The 24,250-nt window shown below is 51.8% G+C and overlaps 1 protein-coding gene across 1 annotated transcript in view; it reads right to left on the bottom strand.

Annotated features, from left to right (window-relative positions):
* PADI2 (peptidyl arginine deiminase 2) overlaps nt 1-13,223 on the bottom strand; it is a 49,116-nt gene extending 35,893 nt beyond the window's left edge. The window contains exons 1-2 of the mRNA XM_057553339.1: nt 13,088-13,223; nt 719-902 (exon numbers count right to left, since the gene is read on the bottom strand). Of these exons, the coding sequence (XP_057409322.1) occupies nt 719-902; nt 13,088-13,179 (276 nt within the window). The 5' untranslated portion in view covers nt 13,180-13,223. The remainder of the gene's footprint in view (nt 1-718; nt 903-13,087) is intronic.
* Nucleotides 13,224-24,250: the final 11,027 nt, after the last annotated feature.

Genomic DNA, 24,250 nt, shown 5'->3' on the forward strand with positions numbered 1-24,250 from the left:
GGGCCCCACATCTGCCTTGGTGTGTGTCTAGCTGCCGCCAAGCAACGAGGGGGCTTAGGTTGCTCTTACTGGATAACGCTCAGCGCCATCACTGACATGGGGCACACAGTGAAGTTCATAATTAGAGAACTTAGGGAAGAGAAAGTCTGGTCTCGGCTCTAGCACTTGGGCAAATCATTTTGCTGCGTGGGCGCTCAGCATCCTGTTTGATACACGATGAGACCAAGGATGTTTGTGGCTGTAACTTCCAATGATTCTAATAGTTCGTCATTCAGCAGCACACGATTTTAACCTGCTATAAAGTTATCATTCTATGATCTAACAACATGCTGTCTAATACCATAGCCACTAGCTGCGGACATTTATTGAGCACTTGAAATGTAGCAAGTCCGAATTGAGATGTGCTACAGGTGTGAAATGCACAGCAGATTTAGACTTGATGTGAAAAAAGAATGTAAGCTAGCTTGTTAATTTTTTTACATTGATATCATGTTGAAATGATAATATCTTGATGATGGAGTTAAGGAAAAAATATTATCAAAATTAAGTCCCCCTGTTTCTTTTTGCTCTTTTAATGTGGTTGTTAGAAAACATAAAATGACGCGTGTGGCCCACGTGCTGCTTCAATCAATAGCGCTGGTCCAGCCTGTCTCGATGCCAGCACTGTCGGTCCCCAGTTCCCGCGGCCCTCGCAGGGGCGCCTCCCCCGCCACGGTACCTTGTCACTGCTGGCCTCGGCGCTCGCCTGGCTCATGGTGAGCCGCAGCGTGGTGCTGGGCGACAGAGGCCAGCGCTGCTTGCCGTTGGTGGCCACCTCCTCAGGCTGCCTGTCGCGCACCACCTCCACCTGCACGCGCTCCGAGTGCTTCAGGCTGAAGGTCTGGGCCCCGGCTGGGGCCGCGCTGTAGGGAGAGAGGAGGGCGGTCATGGGGATCCCTGGGCAGGTGGGACAAGGGGCTTCAGGAGAAGACTCCTGGGGGGACGAGGCTGCAAGGACACTCTCAGGCTGCCTGGTCTCCCTAGGGACCCAGCTGTACTGTAATCACCTGGGAGTGAAGAGGGCACTTGTTAAAATTACAGATTCCTTAAGTGGGGGAAGGGATAAATTAGGAATTTGGGATTAACCACTACACAGTACTATATGTAAAATAAATAAACAACAAGGACTTACTGTATAGCACAGGGAACTATATTCAATATCTTGTAATAAGCTATAATGGAAAAGAATCTGAAAAAGACTATATATACACATATATGTGTAGATATAACTGATATAACTGAATCACTTTGCTGTACACCTGAAACATAGTGAATTGACGGTACTTTAAAAAAAAATCACTGTATTCTAATTAATACATCTTTTGGCCTAAAAAAAAAAATTACCGATTCCTTGGGCCAATCTTGTACCCACTGAGTCAGAATGTTCCAGGGTGGGGCCTGAATTCTTAACATGCTTCCTCGTGTTTCTGACAGGCAACCAGCTTGGGAAGCCACCTGATACTGTATGGGTGGGGGTCTGAGGCTCAGACAGAGGAATGAGTTTGCTCCAAAGACAGTGTCAGGCCTAGAACCCTGTCTCCCAACCCCTGTCCAGCGTCTGAGCTGAAGGCCAGGAGACCTCGGCTGATAGTGAGGAGGTGCTGGGTTTGCACAGACAAGAAGCCTGGAACTCGGGTCTTAAAGGGGCAAGGGTGGGCTGGCTCTTTCACAAAGACCCCTACTTTCTGTCACAGCTTTCACAGCTTGGAATTCTCTCTGAGAGTCATTCCTTGGGGTTCTGGAGTGGTTTTCTATTGAAAGGGAAATAACTTTGGAATTCTTGAAAAGCCATCAAGATTTCAGGGCAGAAAACTAACTGGTTTGAGCTGCTTGCTATGGACTGAACGTTTGAGTCTTCCCAAATTCAGATGTTGAAGCCCTAACTTCCAATCTGATTGTAGTTGAAGATAGGGCTTTAGAAGATAATTAACGTTAAACAAAGTCATGAGAGTAAGGTCCTAATCTGATAAGATTGGTCACCTTGTAAGAAGAGGCAGAGAGAGGGGAGGGAGAGGGAGAGAGAGGGAGAGACAGCGGAAGGGCCATGTGAGCCCACAGCCAGAAGGCGGCTGGCTGCAAGCCAGGAAGAGAGTCCTCAGCAGAGCCCAACCGTGCTGGTACCCTGATCTCAGACTTCCAGCCTCCAGAACTCTGAGAAATAAATTTTTGTTCTTAAGCCACCGAGCCTGTGGCATTTTGTTTTGGCAGCTCAAGCAGATTAAGACACTGGCTTAAGGGGAGATAACAGGAAGGACAGGGAGATAGAGGAGGAAGGTACCCAGGGCTGACAGTTTCGTTAAATCTCCAGCCCCCGGTCTGAAGGTTCCTAAAGGCTGAAAAGGGCTCAGAGGGATTTAGGTGGATTCTCATGGGATTTGGGACTAAGATACAGGTACAAGTGTCTGCCTCAAAGGCACACCTGCTATTTTGAAGGTCTGGTGCTCCTGGGCTCCCGAAGAGTTCTCCACTGTGATCGGGCATCAGAATCATCAGGGGGTGCTGTTTAAATCTTCACTTTTTTGAAGGCTACAGATGTGTGGATCCCATTCCCAGAGAGTTTGGCTGGCAGGCCTGAGGGGGCAGCTGAAGCTGTACACAGTGACCAGGGTTGAATGAGAGCTTTAGGCCAGTGGTTCTCAAAGTCCAGCGGCAGCAGCGGTGGCAGCAAAAGCATTACCTGGAGGGCTTGTCAAAACATGGATTGCCTGGCCCCTTCTCAGCATTTCGGAAACTCAGTAGGTCTGGAGTGGGGCCTGAGAGTTTGCATTTCTACTACGTGTCCAGGAACTGCTGGTGCCGCTGGTCCAGGGGCCACACCTTGAGAACCACTGGTCTCGATGTGCAGCAACGCACGCTGGTGCTTAGAGCCCTGGGATGAGACGGCCAAGGCCCTCAGTGTGAGTTTGCAGAGGCCCCCAGGCAGGGTCTCTTCGATCCAGGCCATAGACTGTGGGAGTTATTGGCAAAGACCACTGGTCTCGGGCATTGGTAGGAGAGACCACTGGGCAATGGTCGGGCAGCCTGTGTCTAGGGCTGGGAAAGAAGCTTGTAAAAGAAGCTCCAGAACCACTCTGTTTCTTGTCTGTCCCCTTCTAAACTCCTCAGTCCATCATGGGGACACTGGTCGGCTGTGGTCTGCTGCCCTCCATTCACATCCATCATTAGGAGAGGCACAGAGTCTGGGTAGAAACCCTGGATTGGGAGCACATGTGCAAAAGATATGGGTTCAAGCCCAATTTTGCCACTGACTTGCCGAGGGGGTCTTGAGTGTGTCCCTCGCACCTTCTGAGTGTCCACTTGCCGACCCATAAGATGCAGGACGACCGCCCATCCCTCCTGTCTCTCATTCTTCGGCGGGGGTGGGGGTGGGTGCCTGCATTTTGCCTCGTGGTGTTACCACCGGGTGTCTTGTCCTCCTCTGGATTGTAAGCCCCCAAGGGCAGGGTCTGGTCTCCTCCAGGGCCTAGCACAGGGCTGGCATACCACACATACTCAGCAAAGAGGGTGGAGCTGAGCAGGACAGAGGTGAACCTTTTAGCAGCTCCAGGCAGCAAATCCCAAACGGAGGTGTGGGTACCCATGTGAGCTGCTTTTAGGTGGCACATGGATGCACAATTTAAAAGAAGACTTATGTATTTATTAAATGTATTATCTTTTATGGCAATTGATAAAGGTTGGGCATTTATGGTAATCATATAAGATCTCCACTTAAATTTATAACAAAAGTAAGAGTTGGTTTAAAGAAAAATTTTAAGTTAATGGTACTAGAGGTAGAATATGCTTTTGGTAAAAATTATGGGAGTCTGGGCAGTTGTAGGCTCAGATCTAGGAAACATTCCCCTAATGCAAGTCCTGGGTTTGACCATCAACCTGCTGGGTGGCCTTGGGCAAGGCATTTGTCCTCTCTCAGTTTCATCAAGTGTAAAATGAGAGAATGGGACCAGGTCAGAGGTGGCTGGAGTCTGGGGAGCACAGAGGGGGCAGGCCTGGACAAAGGGGTAGGGAGGAGGTGCTGAAAAGCTGGGGAGCTCTCTGCCAGATCCCCACCCTCCCTTTAAGCAGAGCCACATTATTTCATCTTGTCTTATATAATGGGTTTCTGCAAACAACTCTATTTAGAAAAAAATGCTTTATAAACTCACAGGGCAGGATAATCTTTAGGGCCCTGATTCTGACAGTAGTGAGATATAAGTGATGCTTCCTGCCACCCTCATTCCTCTGAGCCAGTTAGAAACTAGAGGAGGCCGCAGAGGCTCGGGGGTTAACGCCCCACCCACACTGGAGCTCTGGGGCCTCACACCCTCCCACCCCAGCACCAGTCCTGCTCTGAGCTGAGCAAACAGCTATTCTTCCAGCGGCCCTGGCAGAAGCAACAAAGGCATCTATTGTCCCCCGTGGCTCCTGCTGGCTGCCTCCCTCCCTCCCCAGGAAGAATCTCTCAGAATTCCCTGCAGAAACCCAGGAGCCAGGGGCTGCGGCCACCTTGATTGTCCCTGGAGGCTGCAGGGAGGGGCCTAGGAAGTTACGGAGGGAAGTAGAGCAGGGATGGTGGTGTCCATGACCTCCTGCTTATGGGAAAGAGGCTAAAGATATGTAGATGGAAGGACAGGCTAGGACCACATCTGCACTGTCCCCCATAGCCCAGTACCCAGGACGTGACCACGCTCAATATATATTTTGGGAATAAATGAATGAATGGACCCACCCTTCTTGGTTTCCCAAACTGTATTACCAGTGTGATTAAAAAAAAAAAGAAATCAGGTTACTTGCCTGCTTGAAAATACTCAATGGCTCTTCAGTGTCTACCAAACAATAAATCCAAACTCTGTAGCCTGGTATTCACCCAGGGGCATTTAGCCACCGCAACTCAACTGGACTCCTCAGCCTCACTTCCTGCAACTCCTCCCACCCTCTCAACTCCCTGCATGGTTTCATCTCACCATGCATTTTGCATATGCTGTTCCTTCTACCTGCAGTACGTTCCCCTGACTTCTCTGCCTGGCAACTGCTCATCCCTCTCTGACGACTCAATTGATTTGTCTCCATCCATGTTTATTTCCCCTTGTGGCAGTTTATCTCCTTGAAGGTAGAGACTGGATTTTCTTTTTGTTTCAACACCTGGCTTAGCACAGACACACGGTAAGTAAATGTTTGCTGCAGGAAGGGTTGGAAGAGGGGACTTGCTTATGTGGTCATTCATTCACTCAACATGTATTTATTGAGCACTTACTATGTGCCAGGCGTATACTAGGTCCTGGGGGTAGAGCAAAAAAGATAATATGTTCCCGGGGTCCATGGAGCAAATGTTCCAGTGGAAGGGAAAGACTTTTGATGGATTACACAATTATGTGATTACAGCTGTGAAAATTGCTCTAAAGGAGAAGTATGGGGTTCCATGAAGCCCTGGCCTGGAGGTCGAGAAAGGATTCCTGGAGGAAGTGGCACGTTTGAGTTGAGGTTTAAATTTTACACTCTAAACGACAGATAAGAATTAGTTAAATCAGTGGTTCTTAAATTCGAGTTGCATCGGCAACACCTGAAGAGCCTGTTAAAATACAGGTTGTCGGGCTACCCCCAGAGTTTCTGATTCAGCAGATGGGGGGGAGGGGTGGGTGGGGCCTGAGAAACTGCATTTCTCTTCCCCCCCCCAACTTTACTGAGGAAAAACTGACAAATAGAAGTGTACGTATTTAAAGTGTATGACAGGATGATTTGATACACATATACAGTGGGAGGAAAGTGCGTTGCTAACAAGCTCCCAGGTGACGCTGCTGCTGCCGGTCCGGGGACCAGTGTGAGAACCGCTGAGTTTGGACAAAGTGAAGAGAGGAAGAGGAGCAGGGACTTCCAAGCAGCAAGGACAGCTTGGGTGATGGCCTGAGGTGGAAGTTAGCCCAGCATGTTCAACAAACTGGAAGGAGGTAAATGTGGCTGCAGTTTGGGAGCAAAGGGGAGGGAGAGTGGTAGGGGGAGAGGACCCAGATCATGGCCAGGAGCTGGCCATTCTCCTGCGGGCACCGAGGCTTCTGAGCAGGGGAGACGTGATCATTTTTGCACTGCAGGTAGATCCACCAGGGTGCAGGGTGGGCCATGGATTCAGGAGTCAACCAAAGGAACACTGAGCAAGACTGGAAAGTAGTGTCAGATGTATTGATAGAAGAGGAATGTTCACTGTGCCTGGCCCAGGAGAATTCTGGGTGTTGTGACCTAATATCTGCTCAGCCCCACAAATGCTGTGTGGCCTCTAGGGAGCCAGTCAGCCTCTCTGGTCTTCGCTCAGTCAGTGGGGAGGGTCACCAGCTTGGCCTCGCAGGGCTGGGATGCTCACTCAGCCTGGGACTCGAGGGCAGGACGTGCCTGCTGCTCGCTGGCACCTGGCTCTCCCAGCTTGTCCGCCTGCCCTGGGCCTTGTTAACACCAGCGGGGCTTACTCCACAGTAAGCCCAGCTCCTGGCAGCCTGGGTGTAACACCCTGTCCTTGGGTCTTTGCAGGAATCTGAGGGGGTTTGTGGGTGCCAACCTGGCATGCAACCCCATGGCGAGCACCCTCCAGGAGCCGCCTGGTGTGGTGGTGGCCGGAGGCCTGGGGTGGGTAGCTGGTCTTGACAGGGATGGGTGAAGACGAAACATGACTTTTGTCTTCAGCCAGCCTTCTTCTGTGCCTGGTAAGCTCAGCAGCCTCTCTCACTAGGCACTAGTGCCTCCAGCTGCCCAAGGTCCCTCTCCTGAGGGAAGAAACAATCTAATCTATGGTCACTCCCTCCGCAGACACCTTCAATGACACCCTACTGCCTGCAGAACAAAGTTTAACACCCGAGCCTGGCATTCAAAGCCTCAGTTTAAATGTATCCGCCCTCTAGTCTTATACTCCAGGCTACAGAAACTATGCCCTTTCTGCCCCCATGTGTCCCGACTTTCTTGCCAGGTACACTTGCTCCTGCATGGCCTGTCCTGGTCACACTGTGAACCCCTGTCCACCCTTCAGCTAGGTTGCCACCTCCTCCAGGAAGTCTTCCCTGATCCTATCAGCCAGGACTCATCTCTCCCTCCCTTTGCTGGTGCTTCAAACAACACTTAACACTTGTTCAACACTTCTCTCCCATGAACATTATAAACTTTCTGAGGCCATAGTTCATTATTATTTGTTTTAATAATATTATAATAAACCCAATACTAATTCCTGATAACCACTTACTGAGTATTATGTACCAGGCACTGTTTCAAGCTCTTGGCTCACGTGACCTCAGTCCATCCTTTCGATAACCCCCCGAGGCCTGTATTAATGTCATCTCATTTTACAGATGAGCATGTTGAGGCCCACAGAGGGCAAGCACTTGCTCTGAGTCTCAGGGACGGACTGAGATGGGCAGGGTGTGGGGTAAACTCAAGTGCTCTGAGCTCTGGGCCTGGTTGCTCCCTTCCTGGGAGAAGATCCAGAGGTTACAGTCCTCCTTAAAGGTCCTCCAGGTAGGGACACCTGGCGGGGGAGGGGGACTGTCAGGCCTGGCTCAGGAGAGGATCAAATGAGAAGCCCCCTACTTATTTTGCACGTGGCGGTCAGAGGTCCAGAGAAGGGAGACCAAAGGCTGGCTTCCTGCCCTGGGCTCTTGGGTGAGTGACCAGGATAAGCAGGCTTGGGCCAGTCAAAGCCCCAGGCATGGGGTCGGGCCCGGCTGGGCAGGACAGAGCTGTCTCCGAAAACTGGCCTCCCCCAAAGTTGAACAGGTGTGCCTGTCCAGCTGGGGGTGGGCACTGAGGTGAGCCCCTGCCGCTGTGCTCAGGCCCTGTGCGTAGGGAGGGAAGGCTCTCAGGGACCCCAGCCGTGCAGGGGGCTGTGGGCCCGAACCGCAGGGTGCCAGGTGCTCCTTAGGACCCTGCCACTCCCCGGGAGCCAGTCTGACAGCCAGGCCCTGGAGCAGCTCCTGGCAGGGCTTCCTTTTTAGAGTCGAAGGCTCTGGGTGTTGTTCTAATTTATGGGGCCACCTGACCTGGCCTGACTGCCACCTACTGTCATTCCCTCAGGAGCAAGTGCTGCTCTGGCCAAACTCGGCCACATGCCCTTGACCTTCCACCGGCCCGTCCAATGGTATCCATCCCTTGAGGCTGGGGGTGGAGAGCCCAGTGACAGGCCAACGATAGGCCAGTCCACATGCATCCCGGGCCACAGCCATCCATCCATTCACCCAGCCAAGGAGCCCTTCAGTGACTTGAGGGCAGGAAGTTCACAGGAACAAGGAAGACAGCGAGCAGGAAGAGGACGTGCCTAAAACATGAGTCCTGGAAGGCGGCCCAGAAGAGCGGTCAAGGGCCTGGTCTCCATACCACCACCATTTACCAGCCGTGCCATCTTGGACAAACATCCCTTACCTCAGTCTCCCCCAAAATAGTTCCTAACTCATAAAGTTGTTGTGAGGTTTAAACACGTGTAAATTATTAAGTACACGTGAGATGCGTGTGCAAGGTGCCCAGAAGGCTGCCTGGTACAGAATAAGTTAGCTAGTAATAGTAATATTAAGTAAATAATAAGATCTGCAAAGATAAAAACAATAGTCATGAGGTAGGGAGTGACTGGGGCTTTGGGTCGGGCACTACGAAATGGGAGGGAGTCAAGAAAGCTGCTTGGAGGAGGTCACGTGAGCTGAGACTTGCCAGGCTCGCAGAGGTCTGGGGGACAGTGCTCCAGGCAGAGGGAACAGTGCCTGCAGAGGCCCTGAGGTGGGGATGAGGGGGGTGCATTCAAGGGCCAAGAGCATCCACAAAACCAACGTGGCCGGAGTGGAATGCGCGCAGGGGAGTCAGCAGGAGATGGGGTCAGTGAGGCGGGGCCTGGCACCCTACGGGAAGGCACCAAGTCCTCGTCGCTTCAGACTGGACTGCTGACCCTCCCTGGCCTTTGTCCCAAGGATACCTTCTAAAACACTCAGACCAACCAAGAGACAGAGAGAGGGGGTCTGAGTGAGTTGAGGGAGGGAGATGGGGATGAATTTAGATTCGGCAGGCTCTCCTCCAAGGCAGGATATGTAACTGCCCCGTGCCCTGTTTTTCCAGCATTTTGCTATGCTGACGTCTAGAAACTCCTGCCCTGGTACCCCCTTTCCTATCTTCTGCCAGAGTGATGGGCAAGACCCTGCCGGGAGAAATGGCTGGTTAGCCTCTGCCGTAGGGTATCTCAGGGAAAGGGGCACAGGATCACCCCTGCTTCCTACCTCATGGGCTCATCATGAGGTCAGATGTAACCAGCAGAAAGCCCTGGAGAGGCAAGAGATAGTTGATACCATCATCTCTGCTCTGAAGCTCCTGCAGACCTCAGGGTATGGGTCCTGACCCCTCTCCACCAGGGAGAAGGGGACACCTGCCCAGTTGAGAACTCTCACGCCCCCGGACAGATGCATGAACCAGGGAGGGATAGGAGAAGCTGTCTGCACAGCCTAGTCTGCGGGAGAGTCGGGCAGAGTGCAATCACCCCATTAATTTACTCCGAGGCTGCCCCTTCTCCAATCCCTCCAGGCTCTGGGGGTGTCCAGCCGAGGTGAGCGGGGAGGGTGAAACAGACATGGGGGTGCCGCTCACTCAGTGCCCTCTCTCCAACTCCAAGCCAGAATCAGATGGGGAGCCAGGCCAGCCCCAGTGGAGAAACGGCTGCCAGCTAAAGGGACCATCAGGGGAGATTGTGCGGACAAGGCGTACATGTGCCAGACCTAAGATAAGTACACAGCAAGTATCTTTAACAATGATTGCCAAGAAAATCTCTAGAAAAAAAAATCCTACTTCCTTTTTTCTGCGCATCTATTTATAGCTTGCCAGCACTCAGAATGTGGCTGGGTCAGGTCATCATCCCCAAAGGACCAGTTTTGATGGGAGAGGGAGTGTGACCCTTAGGGCCTGCTGAGGAAGGGGCAGGCGAGGCCCCTGCTGTGTGTCCGGAGGGGAAGGAGGGCGTGTGTACATCTCAGGAAAGGCGGCCCAGAGCCCTTGGGAAAAGGGGTGGGTGTTGAGGTCTCTTCACTCGCCTTTGTGACTCAGGAGTGAGGGGTCAAGACACCACTCCCTCACTAACTGGGCCCAGGGTCCACCAGACCTTGTCCCTTGGCGTCTCCTTGGAAATTGGAGACCCTGGGGGCATCACGTGGGGTCTTGGGTCAGGACCTGTGTCTGGGTGGGGAAGGGCTCAGTGGGAAGTGGAGGGTCAGTTGGAAGTGGGTGAAGTCTCCGGGGGCAGTGGGCTCATGGCCTGGGTGGAGGGTGGGAGGGACACATGCTGAGAGGTGCACCCAGTTCAACCTGCTAGTTTTAGGGTCACACAGGCTAGAGTGGAGATTCAGAGCCTGAGTTCTGACCCACACGGAACTAGACCTGAGTCCTGTGTGACATCAGGCAAATGGCTTCACCTCTCTGAGCCTCACTTTCCTCATCTACAAAATGGGATGATCCTAGCACAGCCTCCAAGGTCTGTGGAGAGGAAGAGAGGAGATAATGCATTCGGTCTGTGAGTGCTCACTAATATCTCCTGCTATTAATACTGACAGTCGCTCTTACCACTACAGCTATCAGGAGTAACAATGGCCCGGTCTCCTTAGTTTCAGAAGGGGCTTCTGTCCACTAGACCAGTGGTTCTCAACTGGAGGTGACTTGGTCCGCCACAGACTGCTGGCATTGTCACAACTGGGGAGTTGCTACTGGCATCCAGGGGTTAGAAGCCAGGGACGCTGCTAAACATCCTACAATGCACAGGACAGCCCCTGGCGACAAAGAATTATCCAGCCCCCAATGAGGTAGTGCCGAGGTTAAGAAGCTCTGCTCTAGACCTGCGCTGTTCAGCACATACAGTGGCCACCAGCTACCTGTGGCTATCGAGCGCCTGAAATGCAGTTAGCCCGCGTAGAGATGTGCTGTAAATATAAAACACACATTGAATTTCAAACACTTAGCAAGAAAAAGAGGATGTAAACTAGCTCATTAATAATTTTTATATTGAAATGCTAATATTTGGGATATATTAGGTTAAATAAAATATATATTATTATAACTAATTTTACCTGCTTATTCTAACCTTAAAAATGTGGCTACTAGAAAATTAAAAATTACACATGTGGCTCTATTTGTGGCTTGCATTCTATTTCTGCTGGACAGCGACAGCGCTGGTCTGGACTGTACTGCTTCTCTTGGGGGTGGCGGAGAGTCTTAGGTGAAGCGCAGGTGGGAGCTGAGGGTCGCTGGGGCTGCGGCTGGTTTCTTGAGAAAGGACAAAGGGGATCGTCACACGTCTGCCCCTGCCAGAGGAAGGATGAGTCCACATCTCCCCTGCTCCCTGCCCCTACGCGGGCTGGGCCTCTCTCTGCCAGGACAGAGGGCGGGCAGGGCGCCTGAGCCTGAACCCCTTCTTTACTCCCCACCCCTCAATGGAGGCACCATGCCAGCCTTTCAGGCTGCACTAAAAGTGCCCCAGTGAACAAACAGGCGGGTATGGTGACAGCTGAGGCTTAGAGACCTGAGTGTCCTGGCTCCCGTCCCACTCCCTGGCAGTGCCTAGTTAGGACTGGGCGGGTGGAGAAGGGAGGGGAGCGCTCCCAGGCCACTGAGGCCTGGACCACACTCCACTTTTGTGTTACGACCTTCAGAAACCACCCCTGAGGTTTACATGTGGACAACTGAAGCCAGGGGCCAATGAGTGGAGAGGGTCCCTGGTCTGCATGGTGACCGGGCCCTTTGCTCTCAGGGAAGACCAGCGCCTGATGAGGAAGAAGCTAGAGACTGGCCAGCAGGGCCGCCAGGGCCACTGGAGGTGACAGAGAGAATGGGCTGGGGAGGATGTGTGGGAAGACACAGGGATGGGGTTTGGGGTGGGGGCGGCCTGAGGGAGGCAGGGCGCTCCAGATGACAGAATGATTTGGGAGCAGTAAGCCACTTTGGCACTTCCAGCTTAGCTCAAGGCACAGAGAGGTTCAGGGGACTTGCCCCAAGGGTATCAGCATTCGGTCCCCACCTCTGGGTCCTGCATGCTCCCTCCTCTCAGCACTGACCCCTCCCACGCTAGCAATGGGGAACATTTCAAATGCTTGGAACAGAGGGCTGCAGGATCCCACCCTGGACTCTCCACCCCTGCATTCACACCAGCCACACCTTCGCAAGGCCTGCCCCATGCATGGTGGGGAGACGGGTCATTGCACTTGGCTGCTTCCTGGGGGCTGGGGGTAGCAGGGGGGCCCTGACTTCAATTCCCCCACCCCAGGTCCTGCTGTCTCAGAAATCCGGCGCCCCACCAGAGTTCGTGGACAGGAGAACAGGGCCGGGGGGAACAGCATCCTGAACAGGAGAGCGCTTCTGACAAAGACTCCACCTCCACACCCTCAGTCTGGGGGAACAAGGTCCCTCCCCGACCCCAGGGTGAAGTCAGGGGAAGGCATCTGGGGACAGGGAGCTCATGGCCAGTGCCTGGCGACAGGCAATCACCAGCAACCCCCACAGGGCGAAACTGGAGACTAGGCAACCCCTAGGGCCAGATGCCGCCCCTGGGCAGCTCCCCTCTGGCCCTGCCCCAGCCCCTGGCAAATCCTGGAGGAAGCTCAGCTGATCTGGGAGGGGAGGGAGGGGCTGGGCTGAGGCGGGTGGTGAGCCAGGAGGGTCTGCGGGCATAAGGGAGGTGCTGAGGGGAGAGCGGGGACGGGGAAGAGGAGAGGATGGTGGGGAAGCTGAGCGGGTGCTGAGGTCGTCCTGGGAGAGGGGCTGGAGAGGGGCAGGCGGTGCGAAGACTGGGGTGAAGGGGCTGGCGCCTGGAAAGGAGTAGTGAGGGTGCTGGGGCTGTGTCAGGGTGTCTGGGAGGGTCTCCGGATTCCGGGAAGGCTGACACAAAGTTTAGGGGCTGTCAGGTTTCTGGGCAAGGTTCTTAGGATTTCTGGGCGCGGGGGCGTCGGATGAGGGACGACTCGGGCTGGAGGCAGGCTGTCCGTGTCCCCGAGTCTGGCGAGGGTCTCAGGATTTCTTGGGCCCAGATTTCGGGCCGAGCCCGGAGTCGGAGGGGGTCTTGGGCCGGCGCGGTGGCGCGGCTCACCTGTAGACATCGGTCCAGAGGTGCGTACCCAGCACGTACACTGCCTCCACGCGGCTCCCGTACTGCAGCCGCACCGTCCGCTCGCGTAGCATCTTCCCCGTAGTGCCCGGCCCCGTGCCCGTCCTCTCTCGTCTGGGTCCGCCTGGAGCACCTGCCGCAGGTGACCCCTCCAGCAATCCGCAAGCGCTGCGGCCTCCGCGCTCCGCCTTTATCCTGCCGCCGGTGGGCGGAGCGGCCCGTCGGCCTCCTCTCGCAGTGGGCTGTGGGCCCGTCCGTCAAGCGTGGCCACGCCCTCCACAACTCTTCCTGTGGGGGCCCCACCCCCAGGCCCCCAGCCCTCCCCCTCCCCCCACCCCAGGCCCCCCCAGCCCCACCCCCCCATGGTCTGCGTGATGTCAGCAGTCGCCAATTTCCTCCTTTCACTGGTTGATTTGCTCATTCTTTTCATTCAACATACTTTCAGTGGGCCCCCAGCTGGCCGGCGCCAGGACACAGGGCCAGCCACCCCTGCGGGCGCCCCCCGGCCCTGCGGGGCAGATAATGCAAATGTGGAGCTGTCATAGGGGCGGGGACAGGAGGCGGTGGCCCAGAGCGAGTGGATGCGCTAAACCAGCCCAGGGTCCCGGACCTGAGCCTTCTTAAAGGAGGGGTTTGCAAACTAAGGGGAACGGAGGAGAGGGAGCTTCCTGACCAAACTGGGAAGCCAGATGCAGCCTGCCCCCTCTCCCCCTTAGCCCCCCAACAATCAGATCAGTATTACAGAGGGGAAGTGGGGAGAGGGGTGGGAGTGGGGAACTCAACAGCCTGCAGGGCCAGAATGCCAAGCCAAGGCACTGGTGGGTGGGCGATGGGAGCCTTGGCATGGCTTCCTCAGCGAGGAATGGTTGCCGGTGGAAGTGAAGGAGGCCATCTGGCTGCCCTGGATGGAGGTGCCCCTGGCCAGGGTCCATGAAGGCCCCTGCTGGGGCTGCTGAGAGCGCTGGAGAGAAGGGGATTGATCTGACCACTGTTGGTGGACTGAAATATTGATGTTCCAGTGGAGGGATAGTGAGGGGCACCGTTCTGGCCTGGGCCACTGGGCAGAGGAGGGTGCCCCTGCAGAGGTCAGTTTGTGTCTTGTGGAGGCTGAGGTTCAGGATGACACCCAGTGGGGGCCTGAAGCAGCCCCCACCGAATCCCAGACCCTTCCAACTCTGAAGCCAAGCCAGGGCCTGTTCAGGTAATTCACATAAGACTGAGTGGTCCTTGGTAGAAGGGGCAGGAACTGAGGTGTTCCTGAGAGGGCAGAGGTTCTAAGAAGGACGTGGCAGGCTGGAGGGGATGCGTGTTTGGGAAGGGGGTAGGTCTGCTAGGGGGATGGGAACCCTGTTACGGGGTGTATCTGAATAAGAGGGTCGGGGCTCACAAGGGCTCAGGGCTGAGACACACCCAGACTCCTGACCCCAGCGGCCTCCTCGAGGCGGCCCAAATTAGGAGATGGCCAAGACCCCACCTGTTCCTGGGTAGCCGGGACCTAGGAGGAGTGTGGGTAGGGAAGGAGGAAGGCCTGAATCAGGCTAGGGGGGCATCTGTCCTCAAGGTGCACAGACCCAGGGAGACGCTGGTAGCTTTTGATAGGCTCCCGCGGCCGCTGAGTGCACCGTCCAATCAGGAGGCAGGGTGACCACCTGCCAAAGAGGTAAAAAACGTGTGCAGCTCAGAGCTGACTTTGAGGCCCCTGAGGTGGGCTCTTGTCCCAGCATCCCTCTACCAGAATTACTTTTGAGCCCCTACTATGCGGCAGATACGGGGCGTATGCCAGGGTCCCCACCTTCCTGGACATCATAGAACACAGCACCCTCATTTTACCCACTGGGGCCCAGGGTTGGGGGAGAAGCACCCCGGGCCTGGGCAGGTCATCCCAGGAGCAGGGGAGTGATAACATCAGGCAGAGGTGGTGATTGCCAGGAGAGAGTGAATAACAGTGGGCCCTTAATGCGTTCTTTCTGCATGCCAGGTGCTGTTCCAGCGGCACTTTTCATGCACTGGAATTAGATCATTATACCCTCCCAATAACCCCGCCACTTTACAGATGAAGAAAGCGAGCCGCAAAAAGGTTCAAGAATTGGTCCTCGGTCTGGTCTCATAGCGCCTAAGAGCGACAGAGCCAGGATAGGAACTTGCAGGGGCGTGGTGAGAGGGTTGGGGGTGGACGGCAGGGGCAAAGCAGGTAAAAGCAGGGAAGGAATGTTATCTCTTAATTGGCAGAAGAGGAATCCCAAATTCTAATCCCAGCCCCGCCTTTGTGGAACCTTGGACAATTCACCCAGCCTGCCATTAGGAGCCTCATTTTCCTCATCTGTGAATGAAGTGATCTCTCCGCCCAGGATGTAAGGATGACATAACATGAGACAATGTACGGAAAACACTAGCACAGTCTCTGGCACAGGCAAGCGCTCAAGAAATGAAACGCCCTCTTCTTAAAAAAAAAAATCCCCCCCAGGCCCGGCTGACACATGCTCAGGGCTCCTGTCCCTGGCTCGGAGACTGCAGTGTTGGGTCACAGCGCCTGGTTGGTGGGATGGGAGCCTCCGGGTGCCCAAGGGTTTAAAATAGCTGAAGTGGTCACAGCTGTTGGTGGATTCAGGGCCGGAGGTCTCAGCCATCAAGGCTGCTCCCCTGGGGCCCGGAAGAGCCACGAGGCATCTCATTGTACCTTTTGGGGAAGGCCAGCAAAGGGCAGGCTTAGCTCGGGCCAGTTCTGACACCGACCTGCACCTCACAGCCCCAACTCAGTCTGGCTCCTACCAAGCAAGTGGCTGGAGAAGCTGGGCTGGGAGAAGCTCGTCTGAGCTGTTTCTTGCTGTGCTAGGCCCTGGGGGGACCGGGGAGATGACCCAGATAATTCACGGGCCTGCCTTGTCCTTAAGTTCACTGATGGCATCATACATGCAAGAATTTAAAAAGAAAGAAATACACAAGTAATACCTGATCATTTTTTTTTTTTTTTTGGCCTCTCCGCTCGGCTTGTGAGATCTTAGTTCCCCGACCAGGGATCGAACCTGTGCCCCCTGCAGTGGAAGGGCAAAGTCTTAACCACTGGACTGCCAGAGAATTCCCCTACCTGATCATTTTGGAAAAATAATTTTAGAAAAGGTCACCCATGGCCCCAGGGCTAGAGAGGAACATTGTGAACACTTTGGCATATGATCTCACAGGGCCCACGCAGAGGCAGTCTGATGCTGCTGTGGGTGACTGCGCTTACTGAGCCTTTAGGCTGGGCCAAGAGCTGCTCCAAGGGCTTCACACCTCTTAGCTCATTTAATCCTCCCAATAACCCTAAGAGCTGGGAGCTATTATTATCCCCAATTTGCACAGAGGCATCGACCAGCCTGGCGGTGAAGAGCATGCATGACCTTTGGACTTGGCAAACCTGAGGTCAAGTCCAGCTCAGCCCCTCAGTAGCTTGGGGACCTCTCTGGGCCTCGGTTTCTACCTCTGTATAGGAGATACTAGCAATACCCAGCCCACAGGGTTGTAAGGAATAACCAGCTGATACACAGCAAAATGCTTAGTGCATTAGGACTACAGACTCAAGTCCTAGTAGATGGTAATTATTTTCTATGCCTGTATATAGTTAACTTTTTGTAAAAATAGGCTTCTGACTGTACATGCTATTTGATATCACACTTTAAAAGCCTCTGCAATGTGTCACAAGCATACATTCATACGCCTTCATGTTGTCCAGAACTTCAGAGTCTGCAAATCAAAGCAAGGTTCTAATTAGCCGAGGAGACTCAGAGAGGGACAGGGATGGTGGAAGGTCCTCCAGCCGGATAGCAAATGAAGGAACCCCGGGCACGGAGTGGACATTATTCAGTGAACCACTGTGTGCCAGGCTGTACCGGGTACCACGTGGTCTGAGATGTGAAAACAGGCAGCCACAATACAGCTGTGGCCTCGAGGGAGTGAGAGGGCAGGAGCAGGGCGGTGCCCTGTGATCACCTTTAGGCCCCCCCGAAGCCACCCAAGCAGATGGCTGTGTCTGAGATCCTCAAATACAGAAGCTCTGGAGGGGCCACTGAGCCAGGGCCCTGGGGGCCCAGAGGAGGGGAAGCAGGGCTGCCATGCAGAATATGGGGATGGAGCTGGGTGTCCAAGGTGAGACCAGGAGGGTGGGCTGGACATAGGGAGGGGAAGATGAAAGAGTGTTCCTGACAGAGGGAAGTACACATGCAAGGCCTGGTGAGTTCCATCTGGCCAGGGCCGGGGATGGGGAGAGTCTGGCCTGGCTATGGCCATGTCACACAATGCCTTATTATATAAGTCATGAAGAGGACTTTTGGCTTTATCTTAAGGTCACAGGAAAGCCTAGGAAGGACCTTGAAACATGGCAATGACATGATACGTGCTTTAGGAAAATGACTCAGGCTGCCATAGGGAGCCGAATTCAACACGTTCTGGTGGGAGGTCAGAGTGGTGAGGTGATGGGGGCCTGGACCATCACAGGAAAGCCTAGGAAGGACCTTGAAACATGGCAATGACACAATGTGTGCTTTAGGCAAATCACTCTGGCTGCCATGTGGAGCTGAATTCGACAGGAGTTTTGACAGGAGACCAGAGTGGTAAGGTGATGGGGCCTGGGTCATCATCCCCAAGGCAGCTACTCTGTGCCTAGGGACCTCCTCTCCCCCCAACTCTGCCCTCAAGAGCAGCTCCCCATACCCTGGGCCTTTCCTTGGTCCCTCACATCCCCTTTTCCCCAGCAAAGCCCACTCTCTCATCCCACTCCTCTGGAAGGGTTCCCTGGCCAGCCAGTGAAGGATGGGCTCTGGTATGGGGCATTAATTCTGCTCCTGTTCCTGCCCTTGGTCCTGCCAGGTATTCCACTTAGGAGGAGGGCAGAGCTGGGGTGTTACATTGTTTTATTTATGCAGTGACTGGAGCCAGGTGGTTATACAGCCGCTAATACCATAGGTATTCAGAATGAGGGACGTGTGTCCTGCTCTATACTCACCCTTCAAATCCTTCCGGGGCTACTGTCACCTACAGAAATTTATTTTAAGGAACTGCTTCATGCCATTGTTAGGGTTGGCAATTCTGAAGTTTGCAGAGTAGGCCAGCAGGCTGGCTGGAATTTGGGGAAGGGTTGATGCTGCAGTCTTGAGTCTGAAATTTGCAGGCTGGAAACTCAGGCAGGGTTTCTTTTTTTTTTTTTTTTCTTAAATTAATTAATTAATTAATTAATTTTGGCTGTGTTGGGTCTTCGTTTCTGTGCGAGGGCTTTCTCTAGTTGCGGCAAATGGGGGCCACTCTTCATCGCGGTGGGCGGGCCTCTCACTGTCGCGGCCTCTCTTGTTGCGGAGCACAGGCTCCAGACGCGCAGGCTCAGTAATTGTGGCTCACGGGCCTAGTTGCTCCGCGGCATGTGGGATCTTCCCAGACCAGGGCTCGAACCCGTGTCCCCTGCATTGGCAGGCAGATTCTCAACCACTGTGCCACGAGAGAAGCCCTATGATGTATTCTTGAGGCAGAATTTCTTCTTCTTCTGGAAACCTCAGTCTTTGCTCTTGAGACCCATCCACAGTATGGGGGGGCGGGTGACTTGCTTTACACAAAGTCTATTGATTTATTTTATTTTATTTTATTTTATTTTTTTGGCCATGCCAGGCGGCCTGTGGGATCTTAGTTCCCCAACCAGGGATTGAACCCAGGCCCTCAGCAGTGAAAGCTCTGTGTCCTAACCACTGGACAACCAGGGAATTCCCAAAGTCTATTAATTTAAATGTTAATATCATCTAAATAAAAAATACCTTCAAAGCAACACCTAGTCTGGTGTCTGACTAAAACAACTGAGGAGCCAGAGCCAAGCCAAGTTGACACTTAAAAGTAGCCTTTATGGTGCCAAAAAGTGGGCTAATGCTCTGATGCACGAGGTCACTATTTATGGAGCACTGACTTCTTACCAGGCATTCTTTTTTTCTTATTGAAGTATATTTGATTTACAATGTTGTGCTAATTTCTGCCGTACAGCAGAGTGATTCAGTTATGCATATATATACATTCTTTTTAAAATGTTCTTTTCCATTATGGTTTATCACAGGATACTGAATATAGTTTCCTGTGCTATACAGTAGGACCTTGTTGTTTACCCATTCCATATATAATTGTTTACATCTGCTAACCCCAGCCTCCCACTCCATCCCCCAACCCCTCCCCCTTGGCAACCACCAGTCTGTTCCCTATGTCTGTGAGTTTGTTTCTGTTTCATAGATAGGTTCATTTGTGTTATATTTTAGATTCCACATACAAGTGATATCATATGGTATTTGTCTTTCTCTTTCTGACTTACTTCACTTCGTATGATAATCTCTAGTTGCATCCACGTTGCCACAAATGGCATTATTTCATCCATTTTCATGGCTGAGTAATATTCCATTGTATATAGGTACCACATCTTCTTTATCCACTCATCTGTCAGTGGACATTTAGGTTGTTTCCACGTCCTGGCTATTGTGAACAGTGCTGCTATGAACATAGGTGTGCATGTATCTTTTTGAATTATGGTTTTGTCTGAGTATATGCCCAGGAGTGGGATTGCTGTATCATATGGTAATTCTATTTTTAGTTTTCTGAGGACCCTCCATACTGTTTTCCATAGTGGCTACACCAACTTACATTCCCACCAACAGTGTAGGAGGGTTCCCTTTTCTCCACACCCTCTCCAGCATTTGTTATTTGTAGACTTTTTAATGATGGCCGTTCTGACTCGAGCATCTTTTTCATGTGCCTATGCTTGCCAGACATTCCTGCTGCAACCCCAGAGACACCCTCACTTTACATTTCAAAGGGTAAATTGACTTGCCCATCATCCTATGTAGTCACTGAGATTCAAACCCAGCTCAGTGGGAGGGCAGAACTTGGATTCTTAATCCCTCCACGCCCCTAAAGCAGAGCTACGAATGTGGACCCTGAAGAAGATGTGATGGGTCAAACCTCTGAAGAGCTGCCATGGGGCCAGAGTAAGCTGACCAGTCTGTGTAGACCTGTGCTGTCCAACATGGTAGGTAGTTGTTGCCACCTGGGGCTACTGAGCGCTTGAAATGTGGCTAGTCCAAATTTAGATGCACTGGAAGTGTAAAATACACAGATTTCGAAGACTTAGTGTGCAAAAAAATAAAAAAGGTAATTAAAAATATATTGACTACATATTGAAATGATAATATTCTGGATGTATTGAGTTACATAAAAATATTATTCAAATTAATTTCACCTATTTCTTTTAATTAAAAAAATGTGACTACTAGAAAATTGAAAACTACATGTGAAATGTGCACTTGTGGCTTGTATTATATTTCTATTGGCAGTGCTGGTCCAGACTCTTCTAAACTGTTAGGCAGGAACTGTGGCCACCTTGTTTGTGATCATCCCTCCTGGGTTGAGCCTTGGTGCCTGGGCATAGTACATACATATTTGGTGGAGAGAGTGGAATTGCTCTGGAGTTCCCAGAGGGCATCAGTGAGGTCTGTGACAAGAAGATACAGAAGAGAAAATGTGGTGGAGGATGGAAGAGGTGGCGACCACAAGGTGGCGCCAGATCCTCATTTTAGAAGCAGGGAGGAGGGAGGTTTTTCTCACCTGAGAAAAGGTACCAGCCAGCGTGAATCTGAGAGATCAAGGATGCCTCCTGTCTCTGTCCAACCTCACTCAGCTCCTTCCTTTAGCTTTTTGGGACCCTCTCCCCCACAGGCATTTGGGGTCAGGGTTCAGGGACTCTGTGTGAGGTCCAGTCCCTTAAAGTAGGGCCCCCTCCCTGGACAGAGGGGCAACTGAGGCCCAGAGAAGGGAGAGTGAGGCCTGAAGAGGGGCAGTGACCTGCCCAAGCCTATTGGTAGCAGAGCCAGGTCCTTTGAGCCTCATCCTTTATGGCTGTCCTGTTGCCTTAATGCCTTGGTCCCTTGAGCCTGGGTTGTTGATTCACTCTAACAAGCTTAATAAATAATCACTGAGTATGTGCCAGGCATTGGGCTGGGCAGGAGAAGGTGTGTGATCTATAAGACATGCGTGTACACACACACACACACACACACACACACACACACACTCTTTTATAAGAATGCTTCTTCGGCATTTATAACTATCTGGACGTAGGTGCTATAATTATTCTTGTTACACTCCATGAGATGGTTAAATTCTCCATCTCTAGAGGAAGTCCTCTTAGATTTAAACCCCAGCTCTGACACTTGCTGGCTTTTGAGACCTTGGACAAGTCATTTTACTTGAGTCTTGGTTTTCTCATCTGTGTAATGGGGTAACCATGACCCCTACTTCCCAGGTTGTCATAAGATTAAATGAGATAATACATATAAAGGGCCAGGCACGTAGAAAGTGCTTGATTCATCTTGCCTGCGGTTTGTTTTTTTTTTTTTAATTTTATCTATTTATTTATTTATTTATGGCTGTGCTAGATCCTTGCTTCTGTGCGAGGGCTTTCCCCAGTTGTGGCAAGCGGGGGCCACTCTTCATCGCGGCACACGGGCCTCTCACCATCGCGGCCTCTCTTGTTGCGGAGCACAGGCTCCAGACGCGCAGGCTCAGTACTCGTGGCTCACCGGCCCAGCCGCTCCGCGGCATGCGGGATCTTCCCAGACCAGGGCCCGAACCCGTGTCCCCCGCATTAGCAGGCAGATTCTCAACCACTGCGCCACCAGGGAAGCCCTTGCCTGTGGTTTTAATGGTCATCAGTCAAGGCCTCTGCTGACCAGTTCTACAGCAAAGGCATTAGCTAAGTACCATGAAGGGAATGCACTGACAGCTTAGTGAGCGTTCCCCGGGAAGAAGATCCCGTGGCAGGAATTCAGTGAAAGTTGTTTGTTTGAGAGGCAGTGCCAGGAAACACCAGTAAGGGAGCAAGGAATTACGGCAGTAAAGGTTAGGGAATAAAGCGATTTGCCTTGGTGGGCAACTGCTGCTTGTGGACCACTAACTCAGTTATCCCAGCGAGGGGCGAGAGAGCTGGGGTGTTCATCCTCCATCCTCCAACTGTATCATAGGTGGAGGGCTGCGCCTGGGTTGGGGCTGGGGTAATTCCCCAGCACTCCTGGTTTGTTGTCTGCTCAAAGAGAAAGCCTTCAGGCAGAGATACAGGTGCTGTTGGAAGTCTGGCTGGTATGCACAGCCTCTGCTTCAAGAGAGAAGGGAGAAGTTAATTCAAGTTGAGGAAAGAAGGGAAGGCTTCATGGAAGAGGTGGCCTTTGAACTCACCTTTGAAGGTTGGGTAGGAGTTTGACAAGCAGAGACGGGGGAAGGGTATTCCTGGCAGGAGGCAGAGCACAGCCAAGGAAAGGAAATGTGGAGGGGCAGGGTAAATTGTGGGGGGATATTTTGGGGGCAAAGCCAGGAAAACAGTCCCGGGATAAGCCATGGAGGCCTCAAGTGCCAGGCCAGAGAGCATTCTGGCTGGATTCTTTGGGCAGTAGGGAGCCATGGAAAGTAGGATCTCTCTCTGCTGCAGGTGAGGGTAGGTGGGAGGGACTTCTGAGAGCAGGTGGGAGGCTGTACTCCAAGTGACAAGTGATGAGGGCCCAGATGGGACAGTGGAACTGACCTTAGGGGCAAACTGGAGGTTGAAAAACTTTCCGGGGTGGGTCCTAGAAATCTCGGAACTTGGAGCCCTTTCTGTCCCTCTGCTGGGTAGAAACCTCAGGTGAGCTCCTTTCTGAGTGGCTGTCAATGGCTGTGCCAGATGCCCAGCTTCCAGCAGGGGGCACCAATGACACAAGGAACCCTCAGCCTCAGCGCTCAAAGAAGGAAGAAGGGGCTCGTTCTGTTAGTTAATTAGACGGATTCCATTCTTTAGGGGGAAGTTTGCGATGACACAGCCAGGAGAACCCTGGAGCTGGGCAGCGTGGATTTGAATCCTAGTGCTGCTTTACCTTTCTGTGTCTTCACCTTTCCATGTTGCCACCTGTAAAATGCGGATGATTGTTAAAACGATGAAATGAGATAAAGCACATAAAGGCCCTGGTACATAGTAGGTGCTGCTGTTACTGGTGGGCAGGGTCTGGATACAGCATTACCTATGAGGGCTGAAGCCAAGAGGCTGGCTGTCTGTAGAAGGTGACATGAGCAGTCCAGAGACCCTGGGCCTCGCCAGAGAGTGCCCAGTCCGTCTGGACAGTCTGGCGACCCCTGCGAGGACCTCAAATCACTGGGAAAGTGGGAGCAGGTGACCTGATTTTAATTTCCACAGCTATTGTTACGTGAGCGTCAACGTGAGTTTTTGGTGTCCTTGAGGGTGGCTTTTCTGAGTAGAAAAAAGTATTCAGACTCTCCTTTGGTTTTCAAAAATTGTTAATTTATGATGTTCAATTTATTATATTTATAAATTCAACAATCTCACTTTAGTCTTTGAGTTAGCTTAAAAATCTTCTTTTATGAATATAGCAACTTCTAAAATAATTTTAAGGGGGCATTGGATGAATTTTATTTTATAATCTTGGTTAATTAAACAGGCTTAAACATCTTAAACTACATTTATAAATTTAATATATTCAGTTTCTTTTTAAAATACTTCACTTGCTTTAATGACAAAACTCTCTCAAGCACTTAAATAGATCTTAGAAATCTAATAATTACGTTTATAAATATGGTGAATTTAAATTCTTATAACTATTTTAATACTGTTGACAAATTTAGTAAGATTTTGACTTAAAAATCACAAGTCTAAATCAATCAATGATTTGTTTATGCATTTTAAATTAGAAACTTAAGGCTGATCTGTTATTCCCGTAGAGCACATTCTTTTAAATATTACAAATACTTAAAATTCCAAACATGCACCCATTATTTTTTTTAACACAAACATGTAACTACTATATGTTTGATTCTCTTAAATTTTTTTTTTTACTCAATTGTTTTCATGCTTAAGAGTTGTGGGCTCACTAAGTCAAGGATTTTAGCACCTCAAGCAAATTTTGGGGTTGACTTCCCAAGCCATTTTGGGGTAATCATCTCCTCTAAGATTCCCTAATGTTCACAGAAACCTCAGGCTTAGACTTAGGTTTTTGCCCATGACCTTGACGGGACATGAGTCCCACTTACCATCACTTGAACAGGATTTCCCATCATCTAAAAAGGGAGTGGTTATGTAGCCTGGCTCTTGTGAGTTCAGTTTACATATTC

The sequence above is a fragment of the Balaenoptera acutorostrata genome, chromosome 1 (assembly GCF_949987535.1).
Source record: "Balaenoptera acutorostrata chromosome 1, mBalAcu1.1, whole genome shotgun sequence".
Lineage (NCBI taxonomy): Eukaryota > Metazoa > Chordata > Mammalia > Artiodactyla > Balaenopteridae > Balaenoptera > Balaenoptera acutorostrata.